Source organism: Prionailurus viverrinus, chromosome A1 (assembly GCF_022837055.1).
Source record: "Prionailurus viverrinus isolate Anna chromosome A1, UM_Priviv_1.0, whole genome shotgun sequence".
NCBI classification, from domain to species: domain Eukaryota; kingdom Metazoa; phylum Chordata; class Mammalia; order Carnivora; family Felidae; genus Prionailurus; species Prionailurus viverrinus.
Window position 1 is genome coordinate 112,042,121 of NC_062561.1, and position 23,937 is coordinate 112,066,057.

At 39.5% G+C, this 23,937-nt stretch overlaps 1 protein-coding gene across 2 annotated transcripts in view; it reads left to right on the forward strand.

Annotated features, from left to right (window-relative positions):
- The first annotated feature begins 2,604 nt into the window (after positions 1-2,604).
- Positions 2,605-23,937, forward strand: part of DDX46 (DEAD-box helicase 46) — a 69,300-nt gene continuing 47,967 nt past the window's right edge. For both annotated transcript variants that reach the window (XM_047864476.1, XM_047864484.1), the window contains exons 1-11: positions 2,605-2,786; positions 6,902-7,087; positions 9,635-9,778; positions 15,671-15,767; positions 16,846-17,011; positions 18,649-18,800; positions 19,590-19,703; positions 20,261-20,426; positions 21,792-21,912; positions 22,495-22,670; positions 23,614-23,735. In XM_047864476.1, coding sequence (XP_047720432.1) covers positions 2,770-2,786; positions 6,902-7,087; positions 9,635-9,778; positions 15,671-15,767; positions 16,846-17,011; positions 18,649-18,800; positions 19,590-19,703; positions 20,261-20,426; positions 21,792-21,912; positions 22,495-22,670; positions 23,614-23,735 — 1,461 coding nt within the window. In that variant the 5' untranslated portion in view covers positions 2,605-2,769. The remainder of the gene's footprint in view (positions 2,787-6,901; positions 7,088-9,634; positions 9,779-15,670; positions 15,768-16,845; positions 17,012-18,648; positions 18,801-19,589; positions 19,704-20,260; positions 20,427-21,791; positions 21,913-22,494; positions 22,671-23,613; positions 23,736-23,937) is intronic.

Genomic DNA, 23,937 nt, shown 5'->3' on the forward strand with positions numbered 1-23,937 from the left:
TCTTGGGGTTGTGAGTTCAAGCCCCATGTTGGGTGTAGAGATTACTTAAAACTCTTACTTACGATACTTAAAAAAATGAACTTAGAATCAAAATCTGTTTGGGAAGCCAGGGCATTTTGTTAAAAGTGATGTATTGGAGACATACTGGACTGTAATTACTTCTTTTACCTGTCCTAATAGTTAAAAGAATTTTTTCTGGGACATAGAATTGCTTTGAACTTAACGTAAACATATTGTGAACTTAAAAAGGCCATCAGAATTGTCACATGATTATATTCTCTTAAAGGGGATTTAGAAATGCATTATCTTGAAAAGAGCTCTGGGCTGGGTATCAGATGCATGGGTTCTGGTTCCAGTTTAGATTCCAAAAAGATTAGTGACCTAGGATTAAGTTTGTTTCCTGAGTCTCCGTTTTCTCACTTAAAATCAAGAAATTCAAGTATATGATTTAAAAAATCTGTTCCAGCTGTAACATTAACTTCTGCATGGCCTCATCCAGTTTCATGGCTTCAAATACCCCATTATTAAATGCTTATGACCCCTATCTCTCAGACAACCTCTATTTCTCCCTTGAACTCTACACTCATGTATCCCCTAATGTGGCCATTACCTCCTGGATGTCTAGTAGGCATCTCCAACAATATGTTACTGTAGCAGATCCACTGATTTCCTCTCCTTCCCCTGCCAAATCTGCTTCCATGCCTTTCTTGTTTCTGTAAGTTCACCACGACCCACAGTAGTTCTGTTCAAAACCCGAGAGTCCTCTTTTTTTTAAATTTTTATTTTGAGAGAGGAGGGGAGGAGAGAATCCCAAGCAGGTTCCATGTTCATGCAGAGCCCATCATGGGACTCCATCCAAGTGTGAGATCATGACCTGAGCCGGTATCAAGAGTTGGACACTTAACCGACTGAGCCACCTAGGCACCTCCTGAAAGTCCTCTTTATGCCTTCCTTTCCCTCACAGTTCACGTCCACTTTATCAGTTAGTGTTTGGAGAGCTGCCTCAAATACATCCAGGATCTGACCCTTTCTCAGGGTTTCCATGTTTAAGTCACTAGTGGTTTTCTGTTTTTCCTAGACTGAAACCCACACTTGTTACCCACATACAAGCAATGTAGAGTGGCTGGAATACCTGCTGAAACCAAGAGTCGGATGCTTAATGGACTGAGCCACCCAGGTGCACCTAAATATGCAAGTTTGAAGTTTACAGTTCCGGGGTGCTTGGGTGGCTCAGTCGGTCGTGTCTGCTTCTGATCTCACAGGTTGTGACTTGGAGCCCCACATCAAGCTCTCTGCTGTCAATGTGGAGCCTGCTTCAGATCCTCTGTCTTCCTCTCTCTGCCCTTCCCTGTGTGCGCTCTCTCTGAAAAATAAATTAAAATAAAATAAGGGTGGCTGGGTGGCTCAGTCGGTTAAGCACCTGACTCTTGATTTTGGCTCAAGTAATGATCTCAGGTTCATGGGACTGAGTCCCCTGTTGGGCTCTGCACTGGCAGTGTGGAGCCTGCTTGGGATTCTCTGTCTCTTTCTGCTCCTCCTGCACTGGCACTGTCTCTGTCTCTCTCAAAATAAATAAACTTCAAAATAAAATAAAAAATAAGGTTTACAGTTCAATGAGTTTTGACAAATGTATACATCCATGCGTCAACAGCCACAGTCACAATCTAGAATTTTTCTGTCATCCTTAGGTATAAGAAAGTAGAAAAGTAAAGAGTCACGTAAACTTTAGCATTACAGCTTTCTGCTAAAACAGTGCTTATGCTAGGTGAGTCATTCTCAACCTTGAGCGTGCTTCAGAATCACTAAAGAAGCTCAAAAATGCACAAGAAGCACTCCAGACCTATTAAATCAGAATTTAGGTATGGTATTCATGCATCCATGTATTTTTTTTTTTTTAAGATTTTATTTTTAAGTAATCTCTATGCCCAATATGGGCTCCAACTCACAACCTGGAGATCAAGAGCCACATGCTCCACCCAGTGAGCCAGCCAGGTGCCCCATTCATGTATTTTTTTGAAACTTCCAAGCTCAGGCGATATTGAGAACCACTATAATCTTACAAATAGATTTTTAGCTCTCATCCTCTTCTCCACCAACTTAACTCCTCAGTCTTCACATCTTACTTCAAAGGTCACATCTTCAGGGATCTCTTTTTGAACCCCTCTCCTTTGCTGTAATCTCTTTCTTATATCTACTTGTGGTTTTAGTTATGTCTGTATCCACTATATTGTAAGCTCCTCGGATCTAGGACATACAGCACGCATAACAATACATACAAATGAATGTATGAATGAATATGTGAATGGAGATGTTTGTACCATCACTTAGCGCAGGTTAAGGGGGACGGCAGTACAAGTCCTGGGACAACTGGGGGATGCCTATGGCGTCTCGGTGGCCCTTGCAGGAAAGACCCTCCCAGGGCCTGCAAAGCCAAAGAGCCTTCCTTTACCTCACGAACTTTCCGAGGCTTGCAGGGAAAACCCGGCAAAGGACGCGTCTTGCGGCGCGGCCGGCGTTGTGCGGCCTCCAGCCGAAAGGAGTCGCTGTGGAGAGATAGCAGCTTCCGGCCCGCTTTTCCCTTCTCTCTGCCACCGGCGCCAGCACGTCCTGTTTTCGTTGGCTGCTCTCGGATGGCTGCCACTGCTGGAGCTGCTGCTCTCTCTTAGTGCTGCTCCTCGCTCGGCTAGCTGAGGGCGGCGCGGCCTCTTCTTTTGTCCGGTTACCCTGCGCATTGTCCCGAAGGGCGCCGCTTTTCCCGCGGCCGGCAGCATGGGCCGGGAGTCACGGTGAGGCGGCGCGCTGAGAGGGCGAGCGGGCGGGCGGTTTCCTTGAAGTGGGGGAAAGAGGCGGGAGTTGAGGTGCCAGCGGGGCCAGGCCTGACCCCGGGCGGCCCCACGTGCGGCCAGCGCTGACCTCGGCCACTAGAGGGGCTGGGGGACCCCGGCCAAGGGAGTGGCTGTATTTGGGGCGGTGACGGCCACGGGGTTCCCAGCACTGCCTTCGCCGGTTCCAGCCCCTGGAGTGGGACCACCCCTCCAGGGCGTCAGTGATTGGGCACCACATCCCGCCATTTCCATGGAGCCCACCGTGATCGCTCTGGCAGCAGTGATCCCAGCTGAATTTCTTGCAGTTCGCATTTGCCACGTTTGCTTAGCGCCTGTTGCTGCCTATTTTAGTTCTGTGTGTGGTATTTTCCCAAGTCAGTTGAAAGGAGCGTGGAGACCAATATTTTTACATCACCTACAACATTGTACATGACTAGGCTTTTAGTGGGCTACGGTAATTGTTGCATGGAGATTTGTTTTGCAGATAGATTTCATATTTCTTTGTTACGTGTTTTTCTGTCCTTTTAAAGCTGTGCATTGGGAGGTCTTACTAGAATTAGGATATCTCTTCAAAACTTTAGATTGTTACCTGGTTTGGGACCTTGAGGTTTTTATCTCAGCGATGAGTATTTATTTGCTTTGTATTTAGCAGTTACTAAAAGATCCTTTTTATCTGGGATATAAATAATAGTTTATTTTTTGTTAAAATTGTTTAATGTTTATTCATTTTTTGAGAGACAGAGTGCAAGTGGGGGAGGGGCCTAAAGGGAGGGAGACACAGAACTCAAAGCAGGCTCCAGGCTCTGAACTGTCAGCACAGAGCCCAACTGCGTGGCTGGAACTCATGAACTGTGAGATGATGACCTGAACTGAAGTTGGAGGCTTAACTGACTCAGCCACCCAGTTGACCCTTAATAGTTTATTGACATATAATTAACATTCAGGGAAACAGACAAAGCTTAAGGGTAGAGCTTGCTGAAATTTAGCAAATCCATAAACTGTGGAAACATCACCCGGATAAAGATAAAGAATATTTCTACATCTACACAAAATTCCTGGGCCGTCTTTTAAATCTTCTTGAAGGCATTGGCTGTTCATTTGGCTACCCAGAGCAGAAACCTGCAAGTGTACTTATTTGATTCATTTTTCTCTCTTAACTGTCTCAACCCAATACGATTCTATATCCTCTCTCCATTCCTGCTCTCTATGACTTAATTCAGACCTAATTATTTAGTGCTCAGACTGCTACACTTGCCTCAAATTGATTATTTTCCTGTGATCTTGCCCTTCTAATAGATTCCTCACACTGCAGCCAGAGTGACACTTCTTAAATAAAGATTATGTCATTCCTCTCTTTTTGTCTGTTTTGGTTCTTTCAAGATGAAGTCACACTCTTCAGCCCGCCTTCAGGACCCTTCACAATTAAGTCTCTTCCAGCCCTTTAGCCTTCTTCCCTGGCTTGTTTTCTAGGTTAGTTTAGGGACTGATGAAAGGTTCAGAGATGGGAAGATCAAGGTGTTAGAGAAATAAGTGAAGAGCCCAGTTTGCCTGCGTATGTAGGTGTCATGAAAGGTTGAAGAAAAGTGGTAGGAGGTAGGTTCTGAAATGGAGTTGGGTCCAGAATGTGGGTGGATTGTAGATTTAGTTTCAAAGTTAGGATTTTAATTGAGAGCCTTTGAAGATTTTAAGAAATGAGTGTGTATGTTTATAATGTGGTGAGAATTCTGCTTTATGAAGATTACCTTAGCAGCAATGAGTAAAACAGATTTAAGGGAAAAGAGGGTAGAAGCAAGAAGATTTCTAAAGGTTTTCTAAAATGCCCTAACTACATAACTTTGATATGGAGTCATGACAGAACTCTGAGGAGGTGATAAAATTGAAAAGAATCACAGAGGTGAAATTGGTGATATTTGGTGTTTTATTGGGTGTGTAGAATGAGATATTGAAGATAATTGATACTTTGAGCCTACTGACTGAAAGTTGGGATGACAAATGGTTTGGGGAGGGAAAGGCAGTAAGTTTGAGTTTCTAGGGGCACCTGGGTGGCTCAGTCAGTTAAGCGTCCAACTTCAGCTCAGGTCATGGTGATCTCATGGTCTGTGGGTTCGAGCCCTGCATCGGGCTCTGTGCTGACAGCTCAGAGCCTGGAGCCTACTTACGATTTTGTGTCTCCCTCTCTCTCTGAGCATCCCCTGCTCATGCTGTCTGTCTGTCTCTCTCAAAAATAAATAAACATTAAAAAATAAGCTTGGGTTTCTACACATTTAATTTCACGTGCTTAAAGGATAATGAGGTATACTCATTCCCTAGCCATCTTATCCACGTTTATCGCTTTAAGTAGCCTTTGTACACTGATGACTCCCTTGGTGAACCCTGGACTCATATTTTCAACTACCTCCTGTACATCTCCATGTGAATACCTAATATCCTGATTTCCCACTCTCCCCCCACATCTACTACTCCTCAAGCTTCCTATCTTAGTACGCAGCAACTTTGTCTTTCTGCTTGGTCCGCGCAAGTATCTCAGCAACACTCGTGACTTCTCCCTTGCTGTCCCACTTGACATTGAATTAGTCCTTAAATACAATCAGCTCTAGCTCCATGATATCTACATTTTGACCCTTCCTATGGCAACTCTGAACCTGACATTCTGATCCATGCCACTACTCTCTTACTGGGATGATTGCTATAGCATTCTACCTGTTTTCCTTGCTTCTGCACTTGGCTTCCTTCAGTTTGTTCTCCCCTCAGCAGCCAAATTTTTTTTTTTTAAGTTTATTTATTTTGAGAGGGCATGCACATATGCATTCGTTGGGGAGGGGCAGAGAGAGAGGTAGAGAGCATCCTAAGCAGTCTCCGTGCTATTGGTGCAGAGCCTGATGTGGGGCTCTAACCCAGGAATCATGAAGTCATCACCTGAGCTGAAATCAAGAGTCGGATGCTTAGCCAACTGAGCCACCCAGGTACCTCCAGACTAATGCTTTAAAAACTGAGGTAACGTTGCTCCTGTGCTTAAAATTTTCCAGTAACCTCAACTTACTCAGATCTATAAAGCTCTACAAATCTGTGCATGTTTGGCTGCGCTATGGTATCTCTGACCTCATTTCATGGTACTCTTTCTTGGTCATTCAGCCCTAGCCACATCTGCCTTCCTTGCTGTTCCTTGGACACACCAGTCAAGCTTTGTCTTCAGGGTCTTTGCACTTGTGGTGCCTGAAAAGTTTCTCCCCGATATATCTACACGGTTCTTTTTACTTTTCTCAAACTTCTGAAATGTCTCTTAGCACATTTTTCTCTAGTCACCTAGTGTAAAATAGCAAACCTCCTACCTCCCATCCTCTCTTTCATCTACTCTAATCTGTTTTTCTCCATAGCACCATGTGATGGTGATGTATTGTTTATTTTTTTCTTTACTTAACTGGTCATCTTTTTTTTTTTTTTTTTTTAACAGAATGCAAGTTGCTTGGGACCCAGAGGCAGGAGTTTGATCTGTTCTTTTTACTGTCCTTGTTTCCCTTTTAAGATAGTTTTTTTTTTCCCTCTCTACATGGACTATAAATGAAGGAATCATTACTTCCCTCTGATTTTAAGAATTGTAGGGGTTCCTGGCTGGCTCAGTGAGAAGAGCATGTGATTCTTGATCTCACGGTTGTGATTTCAAGCACCATGTTGGTTGTGGAGATTACTTAAATAAATAAAAAAAAAAGAGTTTATGTGTACAAAGTCCTTTCATTGTTGGGGCACCTGGGTGGCTCAGTCGGTTGAGCGTCCGACTTCGGCTCATGTCATGATCTCGTGGTCTGTGAGTTCGAGCCCCACGTCGGGCTCTTTGCTGACAGCTCAGAGCCTGGAACCGGCTTCGGATTCTGTGTCTCCCTCTCTCTCTGCCCCTCCCCCACTCATGCTCTGTCTCTCTCTCTCTCTGTCAAAAATAAATAAACATTAAAAAAATTAAAAAAAAAAACAAAGTCCTTTCATTGTTTAATTTGTGTGCTGAGATATATTGGGAAAATGTGATTAAATAAAATATCATACAAGCTAACTGCGTTTCCTAAACTTAATCTTGACCTTTCTAGCCATTATCGGAAGCGGTCAGCATCAAGGGGGCGCTCTGGAAGTCGATCTAGAAGTCGCTCACCTGACAAAAGAAGTAAACGTGGAGATGACAGGCGGTCTAGAAGCAGAGATAGAGATAGAAGGAGAGAGAGGTCTCGTAGCAGGGATAAAAGAAGATCTCGGTCAAGAGACCGGAAGCGCCTGAGGTAAGAATTTAAAGATTCACGATAAATTGGTCTCTGTCAGCTAAATTCAGCTTCTTCAGAAGTGTGACTTGGACTGGATTTTAGTGGCCCCTTTATAGGCACTCTGTTTTAACTCCAGCTTGTTTGATTAGGTCAAGAAGTGATTTGCCTGGAACAAAGACTTTCAAACAGTATTTTAAGTTTGGAAACGTTTGGCTCTACTTCCTGTAATCCAAAGAGAACCAAATAAATAAAAATTAAGAAAGGGTGGGCAGTGCCCAGCTGGGATTAGTGGGTAGAGCATACAATTCTTGATTGCTGGTTTATGAGTTTTACCCTTATGTTGGGTGTGGAGCCTTCTTAAAAACCAAAACCAAAACGAAACCAAAGAGAACCTTCAGAGCCCCCTGAGGGAGGTTTTAAAAGCCAGTAAAAGATAAGGTAATATGCTGTCAAGGGGGTTCTGTTCTAATTCTGTCCCAAGAACGCTGACCACTATGTTCAGAGCAGCCACTAAATCTGATAGGAGAAGGAAAAAGGACAGAGCTACCCAAGCCCTACTTGCTGTCTGTCACTTTAAAAAAAAAAAATTTTAAGGATTTGTATTTTTAAGTAATCCCTACACCCACTGTGGGGCTCAAACTTACCCAAAATCATGAGTTGATTGCTCTACTGACTGAGCCATCCAGGCGCTCCCGTTTGACACAATTTTTAAAAACCATTTTATTTTTTATTTTTAATTTTTTTTATTTTATTTTTTATTTTATTTTATTTTTATTAAAAAAAATTTTTTTTTTAACGTTTATTTATTTTTGAGACAGAGAGAGACAGAGCACGAACGGGGGAGGGTCAGAGAGAGAGGGAGACACAGAATCTGAAACAGGCTTCAGGCTCTGAGCAGTCAGCACAGAGCCCGACGCGGGGCTCGAACTCACGGACCGCGAGATCGTGACCTGAGCCGAAGTTGGACGCTCAACCAACTGAGCCACCCAGGTGCCCCTTAAAAACCATTTTAGATTTAAACGAAAGAACACCCTAATTTTTATTTTACGTGCTTGCATTTTCCTAGGCACGAATCAAGCAGCTATAACCTTCCTAGAGGTGAAAGACATTGTCTTTAAATAAAAATCTTCGCCACACCAAAAAAAATTTCTGATAAGTTTTTTATTAAAATAGGAAAGAAGACAGGGTTGTAAGGTGTTATGAACTAATCACAGGAAAAAAAACCCTATTTTTTCCCAAACATTAGAAGGAGAACTAGCAAAAGTACTCAGAATATTCATCTTTTAGAATGCATATAGTGCAATTTCTTCAGTTTTGTGTTATGTGGTCCCAGGAACAGTTTCATATAATTCAGTCATGTATGTGTTAAGTGAAATTGATTACTTAAGATAATGTCTTTAACTTTTGAGAGTGAATCAAGAGGTTTTAGGGGCACCTGGGTGGCTCCGTCAGTTAAGCGTCCAACTTTGGCTCGGGTCATGATTTCACAGTTCATGAGTTTGAACCCTGCATAGGGCTCTCTGCTGTCAGCGCCGAGCCTGCTTCGGATCCTCTGTCTCCCTTTCTCTCTGCCCCTCCCTGACTTGTGCTTTTTTTTCTTGCTCTTTCAAAAATAAATAAACTTAAAATAAAAAAAAGAATCATGAGGTTTTAGAGCAAGAAGGATTTTGAGATTATGTAAGTAAAGTCTCCATATCATATAGATAAGGAAAGTGAGCCACAGAGTTGATCTGCCATATGTCATGTGACTGCCAGCTGTAGAATAGAAATTTTTGTTTCCTACTCTTCATGTCTGTGACCTTCCCATAGCCCCATTGTGCCTATCCTTATACTTAGGTTTTGGCTGATTTTGGGTTTTAGATTTTCTACTATAGGCCGTAGATTTCAAAAAGCTATTATGACTGATTTGCTATGTTTTTCAACAAATACCATTTTGGAATTAGTATCAGTTTTTTGTTGACCATTTGTAAGAATTGGCTTTACTTGTTCCCTGTTTATTTACTAAAGTTTATTTATTTATTTTGAAAGAGAGAACCAACAGGGGAGGGGAAGGGAGAAAGAATTGAAAGCAGGCTCCATGCTGTCATGCTGTCAGTGCAGAGCCCACTAAGGGACTTGAACTCATTAATCCAGATACCATGACCTGAGCCCAAACCAAGAGTCAGACCCTTAACAAACTGAGTTACCTAGGCGCCCTACTTGTTCCCTATCTATCTATTTATTTTTAAAATTTATTTTGAGAGAGAGAAAGAGAGAGCTGGGGAGGGGCAGAGAGAGAGGGAGAGAGAATCCTAAGCACGCTCCACACTGTCAGTGCAGAATCTGATGTGGGGCTTGAACTCACCAACTGTGAGATCATGACCTGAGCCAAAACCAAGAGGCAGACGCTTAACCAACTGAACCACCTAGGTGCCCCAATTGTTCCCTATTTATATCTGATTTGATGGTTAATTGAAATCTCAGCCTTTAGTAATGGTAATAATTAAGAAGCTCGTTCAACATGGCACAGAAACATCTGAAAGAATCTCTAATTGGTCATAGAATGAATGGAAAGTGTCCTTTCAGGCGTTCCAGAAGTAGAGAGAGAGATCGAAGTCGAGAGCGAAGAAGATCTCGAAGTCGAGACAGGAGACGCTCCAGGAGTAGAAGCCGAGGCCGGCGATCCAGATCCTCAAGTCCTGGCAATAAAAGCAAGAAAGCTGAGAATAGGTAATGTTATCATTGGACTGTATCTGTCTTGCAGGTTGGGAACTGACTCTTCACTATTCCTTTTCTCTTTCTTTTTTTTTTGTCCACTGATTTTGGCTGCTATGATGAACTGTTGGTTGAATTTTAATAGGTTATAATGCTTGTAAATTATTGGAAAATACTAGATTCGATTGGTTTTAACACTCAACACATTGTTCTCTTTATTTTTTTTTTTTTTTTTTTTTTTTTTTTTTTTAAATTTTTTTTTTCGACATTTATTTATTTTTGGGACAGAGAGAGACAGAGCATGAACGGGGGAGGGGCAGAGAGAGAGGGAGACACAGAATCGGAAACAGGCTCCAGGCTCTGAGCCATCATCAGCCCAGAGCCCGACGCGGGGCTCGAACTCCCGGACCGCGAGATCATGACCTGGCTGAAGTCGGACGCTTAACCGACTGCGCCACCCAGGCGCCCCCACATTGTTCTCTTTAATATCTACTTTTTAAAATTTTTTTTTTTCAACGTTTATTTATTTTTGGGACAGAGAGAGACAGAGCATGAACGGGGGAGGGGCAGAGAGAGAGGGAGACACAGAATCAGAAACAGGCTCCAGGCTCTGAGCCATCAGCCCAGAGCCCGACACGGGGCTCGAACTCACGGACCGCAAGATCGTGACCTGGCTGAAGTCGGACGCTTAACCGACTGCGCCACCCAGGCGTCCCCTTTAATATCTACTTTTAATAGTCAGGAATATATTATATAAACCTCTTCCTAGGAACTCTGGTTTTCTTTTGAGGTATGTTTTTAACATTTTTAACATTGATTTGACAGATAACTTTTTTTTTAACGTTTATTTTTGAGAGAGAGAGAGAGCGGGAGCAGAAGTGGGGGAAGAGAGAGTGGGAGAGAGAGAATCTTAAGCAGGCTCTGTGCTAACAGCTCAGGACCTGATATGGGGCTCAAACTCACAAACCTTGAGATTGTGACCTGAGCTGAAATCAAGAGTCAGATGGTTAACTGACTGAGCCACCCAAGCATCCCATTTGACAGTTTTTAAATCATGACATGTATTACTGAATTGCTGTTCAAGATGGGTGTGAACTTTGCTTGTGTTAAGTTAAATATACATGTTTCCTTAAGATGCCAGTACCATTCAATTTTGAGTTATTGGTTATGTCTTTTAGACATAATATGTTTACTTTTTTATCTGTGTCATTTATGTTTATTCTTTATATTTCTCTTGTCAATGGTTCATTCTTTTCCTGTTTGTAAAAGTGGTGTCAAAGGATAGTCAATACATGAATTTGTGTCTGTTTTCTGTACCTTCTTCATATTAGTCGTGAGGATTTTTTTCCTGTCATTAATTTTGTTAGTTTTATTTTACTGAGGTCCATATAATAATGTCCATTAGGACTATTTTAAGTTAAAATATAAATTCAGAAAAGTGAATGAAGTATAAATATGCAGTTTATTAAGTAATTATAAAGCAATACTCATGTAAACACCACTAAAGTTTAGAAATACAACATTGTCAGTATCTCCAGAAGCCATCCATGTCTGTTCTCTAACCTAGCTCTTTACTACCCTAGATAAAACCATTCCTGACTTTTGTACTAGTAACTTTTTTCTATTTATTTATCATCTGTGTTTGCATCTGGAAAAAGAATAGTTTAGATTTGTATGTTTTTTTAACTTTACCTGAATGAATCACATATTCTTTTGTATCTGTGTTGGTGATTGTTTGAGACTCATCTGTGTTACATATAACAGTAGGTCGTTTTCATTGCTGAATACTATTCTGCGGCATAAATATACCACTATATATCCATTTTACTGAGGTACGTGTTTGGGTTGTTTTAACTTTTAGGTGCTTGTGAATTTTTTTTTTTAAGTTTATTACATTTATTTTGGGGAGAGAGAGAAAGAAAGAGAGCAAGTGAGGGAGGGGTGGAGAGAGAGGGAGACACAGAAGGAATCTGAAGCAGGCTCCAGGCTCTAAGCTGTCAGCACAGAGCCCGATCTGGGGCTCGAACTTGTGGACTGTGAGATCATGACCTGAGCCGAAGTTAGATGCTCAACTGACTGAACCACCCAGGTGCCCTGTGAACATTTGTATGTATGTTTCCTAGTGTACATGTGCATGAGTTTCCCTAGTCTGTATATACGAATGAATTACATGGCCATAGAATTAACATAGCTTCAAAAAAAAAAAAAAAAAAGAATTAACATACCTTCATTTTTTTTTTTTTTTAAATTTTTTTTTTTTTTTTTAAATGTTTATTTATTTTTGGGACAGAGAGAGACAGAGCATGAACAGGGGAGGGGCAGAGAGAGAGGGAGACACAGAATCGGAAACAGGCTCCAGCCTCTGAGCCATCAGCCCAGAGCCTGACGCAGGGCTCGAACTCACGGACCGCGAGATCGTGACCTGGCTGAAGTCAGACGCTTAACTGACTGCGCCACCCAGGCGCCCCAACATACCTTCATTTTTACTAGGTGATCCCAAATGCTTTCCAGAGGGGTTATACTAATTATACTCCCACAAACATTATGATAATTGTGTTGTCTCGTACCCTTCCTAGTGTTTGGTATTGTCAGTCCTTCTAATTTTTGCTAACTGGTTAGATATGTTATACCAATATCATTGTGGTTTTAATTTGTATTTGTCTACCAGTGAGGTTGAACATCTTTTCATATGTTTGCTTGTCATTCGAATTTCTTCTTTTCTGAAGTATGTTAAAAATCTTTTTGCTTATTTTCCTGTTGGGTTGTTTCTTTAAAAATTGATTCATAGGAAGTTTTTGTTGTTATTTTTAAATATCCTGGATGGTTGTTTACTGTCATTTTTATGAATGGCAAATATATTCTCTTACTCTGTAGTTTGTCTTTTCACTCTGCAATGATACTTTTGATGAACAGAGACTTAAGAAAGAAGAAACATTTCTCGATTCATTTTGTGTATTGAGAAGAATGTAGATATTAAAACCTGACAAGGGCAGTGTGAGAAAATTATAGGCTATACTCATTCTAAACATAAATATTATATCAAATCCAACCATATGTAAAAAGAATAATTATGACTTAGTTGGATTTATTCCAGAAATGGAAGATTAGTTTAACATTAGAAAATTTATCATTGTAATACTTTATATTAGTAAGAGCCAAAGTGAAAATTCTTATTTAAGTAGATTCAGAAAAGTGGTTTTTGTGTTTTCTTAAATTTTTTTTAAAAATCTTTATTTTTTTAGTTTATATCCACATTAGCATGTAGTGCAACAATGCTTTTAGGAGTAGATTCCTTAATGCCCCTTACCCATTTAGCCCATCCCCTCTCCCATAGCCCCTCTAGTAACCTTTTGTTTGTTCTCTATATTTAAGACTCTCTTATGTTTTTGCCCCTTATGTTCATCTAGAGTCCTCATATGAATGAAGTCATATGATAGTTGTCTTTCTCTAATTTCGCTTAGCATAATACCTTCTAGTTCCATCCACGTAGTTGCAAATGGCAAGATGTCATTCTTTTTGGTTGCCGAGTAATACTCCATTATATAGATATACCACATCTTCTTTATCCATTCATCCATCCATGGACATTTGGGCTCTTTCCATACTTTGGCTATTGTCAATAGTGCTGCTATAAACATTGGGGTGCATGTGCCCCTTCGAAACAGCACACCTGTATCTCTTGGATACATACCTAGTAGTGCAATTGCTAGGTTGTAGGGTAGTTCTAATTTTAATTTTTTGAGGAAACTCCATACTGTTTTCCAGAGTGGCTGCATCAGCTTGCATTGCCACCAACAATGCAAAGAGATCCTCTTTCTCCTCATCCTCGCCAACATCTGTTGTTGCCTGAGTTGTTGATGTTAGCCATTCTGACAGGTGTGAGGTGGTATCTCATTGTGGTTTTGATTTGTATTTCCCTAATGATGAGTGATGTTGAGCATTTTTTCACGTGTCGGTTGGCCATCTGGATGTCTTCTTTGGAGAAGTGTCTATTCATGTCTTTTGCCCATTTCTTCACTCGATTATTTGTTTTTTGGGTGTTGAGTTTGAGAAGTTCTTTACGGATTTTGGATACTAACCCTTTATCTAATAATGTTGTTTGCAAGTATCTTTTCCCATTCCGTCGGTTGCCTTTTCGTCTTGCTGATTGTTTCCTTTGTGGTGTAGGAGCTTTTTATTTTGATGAGGTCCCAATAGTTCATGTTTGCTTTTGTATCCCTTGCTTCCAGAGATGTGTTGAGTAAGAAGTTGCTGAGGCCGAGGTCAAAGAGGTTTTTGCCTGCTTTCTCCTCGAGGATTTTGATGGCTTCCTGCCTTACAGCTAGGTCTTTCATCCATTTTGAGTTTATTTTCGTGTATGGTGTAAGAAAGTGGTCCAGGTTCATTTTTCTGCATGTCGCTGTCCAGTTTTCCCAGCATCACTTGCTGAAGAGACTGTCTTTATTCCATTGGATATTCTTTCCTGCTTTGTCAAAGATGAGTTGGGCATACATTTGTGGGTCCATTTCTGGGTTCTCTATTCTGTTCCATTGACCTGAGTGTCTGTTCTTGTGCCAGTGCCATACTGTCTTGATGATTACAGCTTTCTAATACAGCCTAAAGTCCAGGATTGTGATGCCTCCTGCTTTGGTTTTCTTTTTGAAGATTGTTGTTGCTATTTAGGGTCTTTTCTGGTTCTTAGCATACATGGATAGAAAAGTATTTGACAAACTGATTGAAAAATTAGAAATGCAATGGCATAAACAATCTTTTTTTTTTTTTTAATTTTTATTATTTTTGAGAGACAGAGAGACAGAACATGAATGGGGGAGGAGCAGAGAGAGAGGGGGACACAGAATCCAAAGCAGGCTACAGGCTCTGTGCTATCAGCACAGAGCCCGACGCGCACAAACTGTGAGATCATGACCTTAGGCAAAGTTGAATGCTCAACTGACTGAGCCACCCAGCTGCCCCTCTAATGTACTTTTTTTTTTTACTTTTTTTTTTTTTTTAACGTTTATTTATTTTTGAGACAGAGAGAGACAGAGCATGAACAGGGGAGGGTCAGAGAGAGGGAGACATAGAATCTGAAACAGGCTCCAGGCTCTGAGCTGTCAGCACAGAGCCCGACGCGGGGCTCGAACTCACTGACCGTGAAATCATGACCTGAGTCGAAGTCGGCCGCTTAACAGACTGAGCCACCCAGGCGCCCCTCTAATGTACTTTTAAAAGCACCAATTATAAGGGGTGTAAAAGTAGACTGAAATGATTGCATTAAAATAAGAAATTTTATTCATTATAAGATATCATACATAGGGGAAAATGCACGTCTATTGGGGTTTTAAACATTATTACATACCAAATTATCTTTTAGAATATTTGGTTTATTGTATATATACCATATACTGGGTAGCTCAGTCATTTAAGCATCTGACTCTTGATTTCAGCTGAGGTCATGATCTCGTGGGTTCGGTTCGTGGGTTTGAGCCCTGCATCAGGCTCCATGCTGTCGGTGTGGATCCTGCTTGGGATTCTCTCTTCCTCTCTCTCTGCTTCTCCCACACTCATGCTGCCTCTGTCTCTCTCAAAATAAATAAATAAACTTAAAAAAAAAAGTAAAATGCAGGTCTTTACAAATATTTTAAGGGGTGTGTGGGTGGCTCAGTTCAGTTGAGCGTCCCACTTCAGCTCAGGTCATGATGTTGCAGTTTGTCAGTTCAAGCCCCGCATCGGGCTTTGTGCTGACAGCTCAGCACGTGGAGCCTGCTTTAGATTCTGTGTCTTCCTCTCTTTCTGACCCTCCCCTGCTCACACTCTGTCTCTGTTTCTCTCAAAAATAAAAATTATAAAAAATTAAAAAAAAATTTTTTAAATGTGAATGTTTCTGAATACAAATAGATGATGTTTCTTTTTTTCTTTTTTTTGTAGGTCTAGGTCCAAAGAGAAAACAGATAGTGGGGAAAGTTCTAAAGAGAAGAAAAAAGACAAAGATGACAAGGAGGATGAAAAAGAAAAAGATGCTGGTGTATGTTTACTAACAAATAATTGTATAATATCAAGCTTGTTTCTATAATCACAGATTGTTTTTTTTTATTGCTATGTATTTTGAACTTTAAAAAAAGTTATTTATTTATTCATTTTTAAATGTTATTTTTGAGAGCTAGAGAGAGCACGAACAAGGAAGGGGCATAGAGAAAGGGAGAAACAGAATCCAAAGCAGGCTCCAGGTCCTGGGCTTTCAGTATAGAGCCTGATATGGGGCTTGAACTCACAACTGCCATACCATGACCTGAGGTGAAATCAAGAGTTGGTCGTTTAACTGACTGAGCCACCCAGGTGTCCCTGGATAAAGCCTTTACAAAGGCTGTTTCTAGGAAACTTAAACATAAAGGCTAAACACAAAAGCTGGTTGTTTTTTTGTTTTTAAATATATTTTTAATGTTTTTTGTTTCTTTTGTGGGGTGGGCAGAGGGGCATAGAGAGAGAATGAGTAGAGAATCCCAAACACTCTCTGCATTGTCAGCATGGAGCCTGATGCATGGCTGGATCTCTTGAACCTGTGAAATCATGACCTGAGCCAAAATCAGGAGTTGGACACTTAACCAACTGAGTCACCCAGGTGCCCCCTACGACCAAAGCTTTTTAATCATGTTGATACATAGCTTTCCCTTACTCATTAATTTCTAATAGAAAATTTCTTTTTCATGGTGGCAGTTTAAGAGGAGTTTAGAGGATTTGAAGTTGACAATAACTGACAACTAGGGAATTTTGCGTGTTTATTTATCTAGTTTCTAGTTGAGGAAGAAAGTGAATTCCTGTGTGTATTTTGCTGTAATGAAAAAGAGATTAGATTATGGTTTTTGAAGTCTGTCTGCTTTCTTAGTTGAAGATGCTTTTTCTTATGAATTCATTTTGCTGGTGTATTTGTGGATATGTTTAAAAGATGTGTGATCTAAATCTTTTCTAAACTAAGGAGTTTGTAAATACATGTTTTTCCTTTTCCTTTTTTATACTTTGAAAAAGTTATTTGGAATATTGCTGAAATAAAGTTGTTAATCTTTGTTTCCTTCTCTCACTGTCTCTCTTGTTCCCCCCCCCCCAAGAACTTTGATCAGAATAAGCTGGAAGAAGAAATGAGGAAGCGAAAAGAACGAGTAGAAAAATGGCGAGAGGAGCAACGTAAAAAGGCCATGGAAAACATAGGGGAACTGAAAAAGGAAATTGAAGAAATGAAACAAGGGAAAAAATGGAGTTTAGAAGATGATGATGGTATATTCATTTGGTACACTAATAGTCTATATAACAATTCATGTAGAATATTCTAGAAATATGAATAATACTTCATAGTGGAAATTTTTAGGCATTTTTTCTCTTGTGGGAAAACGTACCATTTTAACCTTTTTTCAAATGTACAATTCCATGGCATTAAGTACATTCATGGTGTTGTGTATCATCCATCATCACCAGCCATTTCCAGAATGTTTTCATCATCCCAAACAGAAACTCTGTGCCCACAAAGATTAATTCCCATCCTGCCCTCCCCTCCACCTACTTATCCCCCCAAATATCTATTCTATGAATTTGCCTTTTGTAAGTACCTCACATAAATGCAGTCATACGGTCTTTGCCCTTTTGTGTCTGGCTTATTTGACTCAACATAATGTCCTCAAGGTTCTTCCATGTTGTAGCATGTGTCAAAATTTCATTCCTTTTTTATGGCTGAATGATACTCCATTGTATGTGTATACTGCGTTTTGTTTACCTATTGGTCTATTGGATATGTAGGTTGTTTACACCTTTTGACTGTTGTGAATAAAGCTGCTGCAAGTATTGGTATGCAAATATACATTTGAATCCCTGCTTTTAGTTTTTTAGTTAATATACCTAGGAGTGGAATTGCTGGGTTCATATTGAGATATTAAATCTCTCTAATAATATTTATGTTAAAATGTAAAGTGTAGGATAGTGTTCAGTAAGGATCACTGATTTTACCTCATTTTTTTTGTTTTTTTATTAAAAAAAATTTTTTTAATGTTTATTTTTGAGAGAGAGAGAGAGAGAGAGAGAGACAGAGACAGAGACAGAGTGTGAGTGGGGGACGGTCAGAGAGAGAGGGGGAGACAGAGTCCGAAGCAGGCTCCAATCTCAGCGGTCAGCACAGAGCCTGACACAGGGCTCGAACTCAAACCCTGAGCCGAAGTCAGACGCTTAACTTACTGAGCCACCCAGGCGCCCCTCACTGGTTTTACTTGAGAGTGGAGAGTTGAGTTCTTATGGGCACAGTCAGTAAATAGCTCTTTAATTTTTTTATTACAAATAAGAATATTAGTAATGAAGGTAAGTTAAAGGCATGTTTTCAGGTCCCTCCTGATTTTTCATAACTTAGAAGGGAACTATTTCCCTGGCGTATATGATTTTTACTTTTAGATTTTAGTGAAGTAGAAGAGTGTGAAATTTTATAGGGAAATGGAGTTTTGCTCTATTTTTCTGTGAAAATTCTGGTGAATTTTTCATCTATGAAAGTTTCACAGAGTGGTTTAAATAGATGAAGAGAATGTATTTTTAAGGGGTGATGATATCTTTGATATGTGAAAAAAAAAGATTATCTTGAATTGAAAATGTGCGATTTTTTTTTTGTGATATTAAAAAGTAATTGAAAGAAATGTACTATTTAACAGTTTTTAGTCCTGTCTCTTTTCAATGTATCATGTGATTTATATCATTATGTAAAATTGATGCATGCTTGCTAAGTGTAATAACTTGTTAAGTTTGAGTATTTGAACTGCTTCGTGCCTGGGTTGGCTGGAAAGGAGGGTGTGAGGGAAGAGGTCACGGTGAGAGGCATTCTGATTATGAAGTATTTCCTTTTGAAACATATGTACAAAAGAGTGATTCTGCTCTTTTAGATGATGAAGATGATCCTGCAGAAGCTGAAAAGGAAGGAAATGAAATGGAGGGTGAGGAGTTAGATCCATTAGATGCTTACATGGAAGAAGTGAAAGAGGAAGTAAAAAAGTTTAATATGCGAAGTGTGAAGGGTGGTGGAGGGAATGAAAAGGTATGCCATTTTCTCTTATTTTTTAAAGATTTTTCTAGTATTCCTAATTGGATAACGAATTCTTGTCACATTGACCTACCACTGACTTGCCTGAGTTTATAAATTTGATTCCTCCCCTCTCTCAGAAATGCTAGTGCTTTTTCTCAGTCCCACAGATACTAGGGAATTTTAGCTGTAAGCGTTCTTTCTAAAAGTTGCTCTTACTGCCACCATCTGTATTTAGTGTCTTTCCTTACTGCTGACTTCTCATTAGGTCCTCTCCAGACTTCATTGCACTTTCAGCTTTCATATCTCTGATCCCCTTTACCAGTGTATTTTTCTTCTTTTTAATAGCATTTGTTGTCTTCTGGCAAATTATCTGATTTAGTTTTTACTGTGTTTATTGTTTCTCTCTTGTAAAATGAGAGCTCTCTAATGGTAGTGACCTTTACCTGCTTTAATGATTTATCCTAAGCTCTTTCAACAGTGTCTGGCTTGTCCAATGAGTAAAAAGTACCATTTAGAAGTATTTTTAAGTGAATTATATTACATTTTTATATGTTCTATAACATTATATATTACGTAAAATGATATAAAATTACATTATGTAGTATTATATAAAATATATAGTAAACTTTATATTGTATAATCCAGTTAATGTTACATTTTAAAATTTAAACAAATTCATTAGGAGAAAGCAGACTCCTTTTGTCATTTGAATTATAAATTGTGACAGTTATCATTGTGCTTCATTTGCATACAATTTCTTCTCAATTTTATAACATACTTTATATTCCTTTTTTATTTTAGAAGTCTGGGCCAACAGTCACAAAAGTTGTCACTGTAGTGACAACCAAAAAAGCAGTGGTAGATTCTGATAAGAAGAAAGGTGAGCTAATGGAGAATGACCAGGATGCCATGGAGGTAATTCTTTGTTAATTTTGACTTTGTTCATTATACTATCCTAGAAGTGTTTGTTTGGTGGAGATGTGCTCTTTAGTTCTAGAAACTACTGTTAGGAGGAGTTCTTGCTTTTCTCAACAGTGCTGTTGCTGAATATCCAGTCTGTAGAACATTTTGACATCTTAGACTTTTTTCTGCATGCCCACTTGTTGATTTCCCCTTTGCCCCTCATCACTGACCTCAGACATATAAGGCAAGAGAAGAAATAAAGTGACAGAATGAATTAAATTTCTTCTATTAACATGCATTGTAAAGATTTGTGTAGAGAGAACTATATCAAAACTTCTTTAAAGCCTTATTAGAATTGTTTTGTTATTTTAGCTTTATATTGTCATTATAACTTTCTGTAAGGGCAAAGAAAAAAGAAACTAAGTTGAAAAATTCAGAATGTGAAAAAGTAAAAGCCAAGGAATATTTTCTAGGAGAGGAGGATTTTAAAAGCTAGCAATAGTGTTTTCCGTAAGGAGAAAATAATAAAGGATTTAGCTTTTTCCTTATTATTATTTTTTTAATTATAGTATTCTTCAGAGGAGGAAGAAGTTGATCTTCAGACGGCCCTTACAGGCTACCAGACAAAACAGAGAAAGCTTCTAGAACCAGTGGATCATGGAAAAATTGAATATGAACCGTTCAGAAAAAACTTTTATGTTGAAGTTCCGGAATTAGCAAAAATGTCTCAAGAGGGTAAAATTCTTTTATTCATTTATTGGTTATTGAACAGAGGAGGATATGTTTCGCTTTGCCTAGGAGGAATGTGGGTAGGTTGTAAGTTGGTGCATGAGTAGGAGGAGTTTTCATGGCTTGCCTGGAGAAGTGAGAGAAGAAACAAGAAGGCAAGAAGTCATTCTAGTGAGTATGAACTTCATCTGCAAAGATTCAGAGCAGTGAGGAATCAGTGTAGTTTTGGAAGTATTTTTAAAAATGAGCAAAAATTAGTTTGGGTCATGTAGTTGAGATTTTTTGGGTTGAGAATAGTCTTCATGTGAAGTTAGCAAATAAAGTATTGTTAGCCTTTCCCTTTCTGGGATTTGAGGGTTATGAACCAGTGTGAATCTGTGTAATTATTGGTAGAATAAGGATAATCTAGGCAACTCTTGCTTGGAGAACAAGTGTTTGTATTACCTGTCAATCATTGTTCTTTTATTGATGTTTCAGTGTAAGACATAATAAAAGACAGATTATAGAAATGGGGTGTTTCTTTTAATCCCCTATTAGGTCACAGCAATAATTGTATTAAGTGTCCTATAGATTTTGTGTGGAATTATCTTTAGTAGTACAAAAAAAAGATTTTTTTGAAAACTTTTCTCCTTTACTTTTTCAACATTTTTTTCAATTTTGAGAGACAGAGTGTGAGCAGGGGAAGGGCAGAGAGAGAGGGAGACACAGAATGTGAAGCAGGCTCCAGCTTCTGAGCTGTCAGCACAGCTCAATGCAGGGTTCGAACCCATGAACAGTGAGATCATGAGATCATGACCTGTGCTGAAGTCAGATGCTTAACCGACTGAGCTACCCAGGTGCCCTTCTTTTCTTTTCTTTTTTTATGTTACTTATTTTTGAGAGAGAGACAGAGCTTGAGTAGGGGAGGGGCAGAGGGAGAGGGCATTCACAGAATCTGAAGCAGGCTCTAGGCTCTGATCTGTCAACACAAAGCCTAATGTGGGGCTCGAACTCACAAGCCGTGAGACCATGACCTGAGGTGAAGTTGGACACTTAACTGACTGAGCCACCCAGGTGCCCCTGAAGACTTTTTTTTTTAGGTTTCTTTATTTATTTTGAGAGAGAGAGTATGCAGGAGGGGCAGAGAGAGAGAGGGAGAGAGAATTCCAAGCAGGCTCTGGACCGTCAGTACACAGAGCCCAGTGCGGGGCTCGAACTCATGAACTGTGAGATCATGACCTGAGGTGAAATCAAGAGTTGGATGCTTAACTGACTGAGCCACCCAGGTGCCCCAAGAATTGAAGATTCTTAGTTTTACCATGCTTGATTGAAAAGTAGAAGGCATTAATGAAACAATATTTAATAGCTTTTAATCTGGATTTTGTTTTGTAGAGGTAAATGTTTTTCGGTTGGAAATGGAAGGCATTACTGTCAAGGGAAAAGGTTGCCCCAAACCAATTAAATCTTGGGTCCAGTGTGGAATTTCTATGAAGATCCTAAATTCTCTCAAAAAGTGAGTAGTTAGTGATTCTCTACATTTTTCAGTGTCTTCCTATTCAGAATGGCTCTTTTACCCAATTAATTCCATTGGTTACATTTTTACTCTAATAGAAAAATTTACTGTTTTTTTCGTAAACAGCTGAGTGTTTTCAGATATAATTTACATATCATAAACCTTACTCTTTGTACAGTTCAATGATTTTTAGTATATTTATGGAGTTAGGCAGTCATCACCATAATTTAATTTTAGAACATATTCATTATCCCAAAAAGAGACCTGTATCCCTTAGTAGTCATTCTTCTCCCTTCTTTGTCCTAGGCATCCACTAATTTACTGTGTCTACAGATTTGTCTCTTCTGGACGTTTCCTATAAGTGGGATCGTACTAACATAGTCTTTTGTGATTCACTTCTTTCACTTAACATAATATTTTCAATGCTCATTCATGATGTAGAATGCCTCAGTCCTTCATTCCCTTTTGGCAAATAATATTCGTTGTACAGCTATTCTGCGTTTTGGAAAACCTTACTATGGGACTTGGAGAGACCCAGAGATGCCAGTTCTTACCTTGTCTTTCTTTGGTTTGCTTTTTAAGGCATGGCTATGAAAAACCCACGCCAATCCAGACCCAGGCGATTCCTGCTATAATGTCTGGACGAGATTTGATTGGTATTGCCAAGACAGGAAGCGGAAAGACCATTGCTTTTCTGTTGCCCATGTTTAGACACATCATGGATCAGAGGTCATTAGAAGAAGGAGAGGGGCCAATAGGTACAATTCCTTTCATTAAACTATTTATTCAGGTAACAACTTTGTTGTCAGTTAATCAGAAAGACCTGATATTTTATAATGTTGTGTTATAACAATAAAGATGTCTTTATGTACATTTCCTTTATAAATTTGGCACTTTGGGGCTGATTTCCCCTTACCAGCAGGTGGAGTGAGAATCTTCAGAGCTCTGGAGTGACACCTCAGAAGTACAAAAACAGCCTCTCCTGGCACAGCTCAATTTTTAAACTCTGACTCGGCAGGTAGACTCCTCGTGCATCTATCTGTTTATTTATATTGAGGTTTGTGCTTAGTGAGTGTCAGTGGATCTATAAACTCAACATAGAAGATTGTAAGGAAATATATTTTCCGTTTTTTGTTTTTTGCCTTAAAAGGCTATATATATAGTGCCAGCATCTCCTTCAGGATTAGGTCTTCAGGTTCATTTGTTGATTCATTTGGCAGAGATCTGTTTCGCAAGTGTGAGTAGGGTTTTGAAAATTTGCTCAGCTCCTCTCTTGGAAACGGGGCACAATATATTCCTACTTTTTCTGTGCCCTTCACACCAAGGTTGTTTCCGGAAGCCTCGGTATGGCTCTGCAGCACAGTGAGTCGCTTGATTATCTTTGCTCTGTGATTTGCAGTTGAGAATGATTTGCGTTCTTTTCACCCCAGTATTTTCCTGATGTTTGAGTGAGACATTTAACTCTCATTTATCTTTCTGTAGCATGTTCTTAAAATCTACTTAAAATTAGCAATCGCCACAATCTCTACTATTATAAACCTTTTGAAAGAGGGTTTCAAAGGTGCATAAAACAAATGAAAACAAAAACAAAAAATTATACTAAGAAATCTGAACATTATTTCAGAGGTTAAATATAACACGTTACAGGATAGCCTTTCAAGAATTTTGGTGGTTAGGCTTTTGACATATTTATCTTTTCAGCTGTCATCATGACTCCAACTCGAGAACTGGCTTTACAAATTACTAAAGAATGTAAGAAGTTTTCAAAGACCCTGGGACTTAGAGTGGTCTGTGTTTATGGAGGAACAGGAATCAGTGAGCAGGTAACTATAAAAGGAGCATTCAGTTTTTCCATTCTTTTTTTTCTTTCAGTGTTCCCATTCTTAAATTATTTAATGATCTAAAAGTGATTTGTTTTAGTGATTTGTATAATGATTGCTTTTAAAATCTTAGCCACTGGGGCACCTGGGTGGCTCAGTCGGTTAAGCGTCCGACTTTGGCTCAGGTCATGATCTTGCAGTCCAT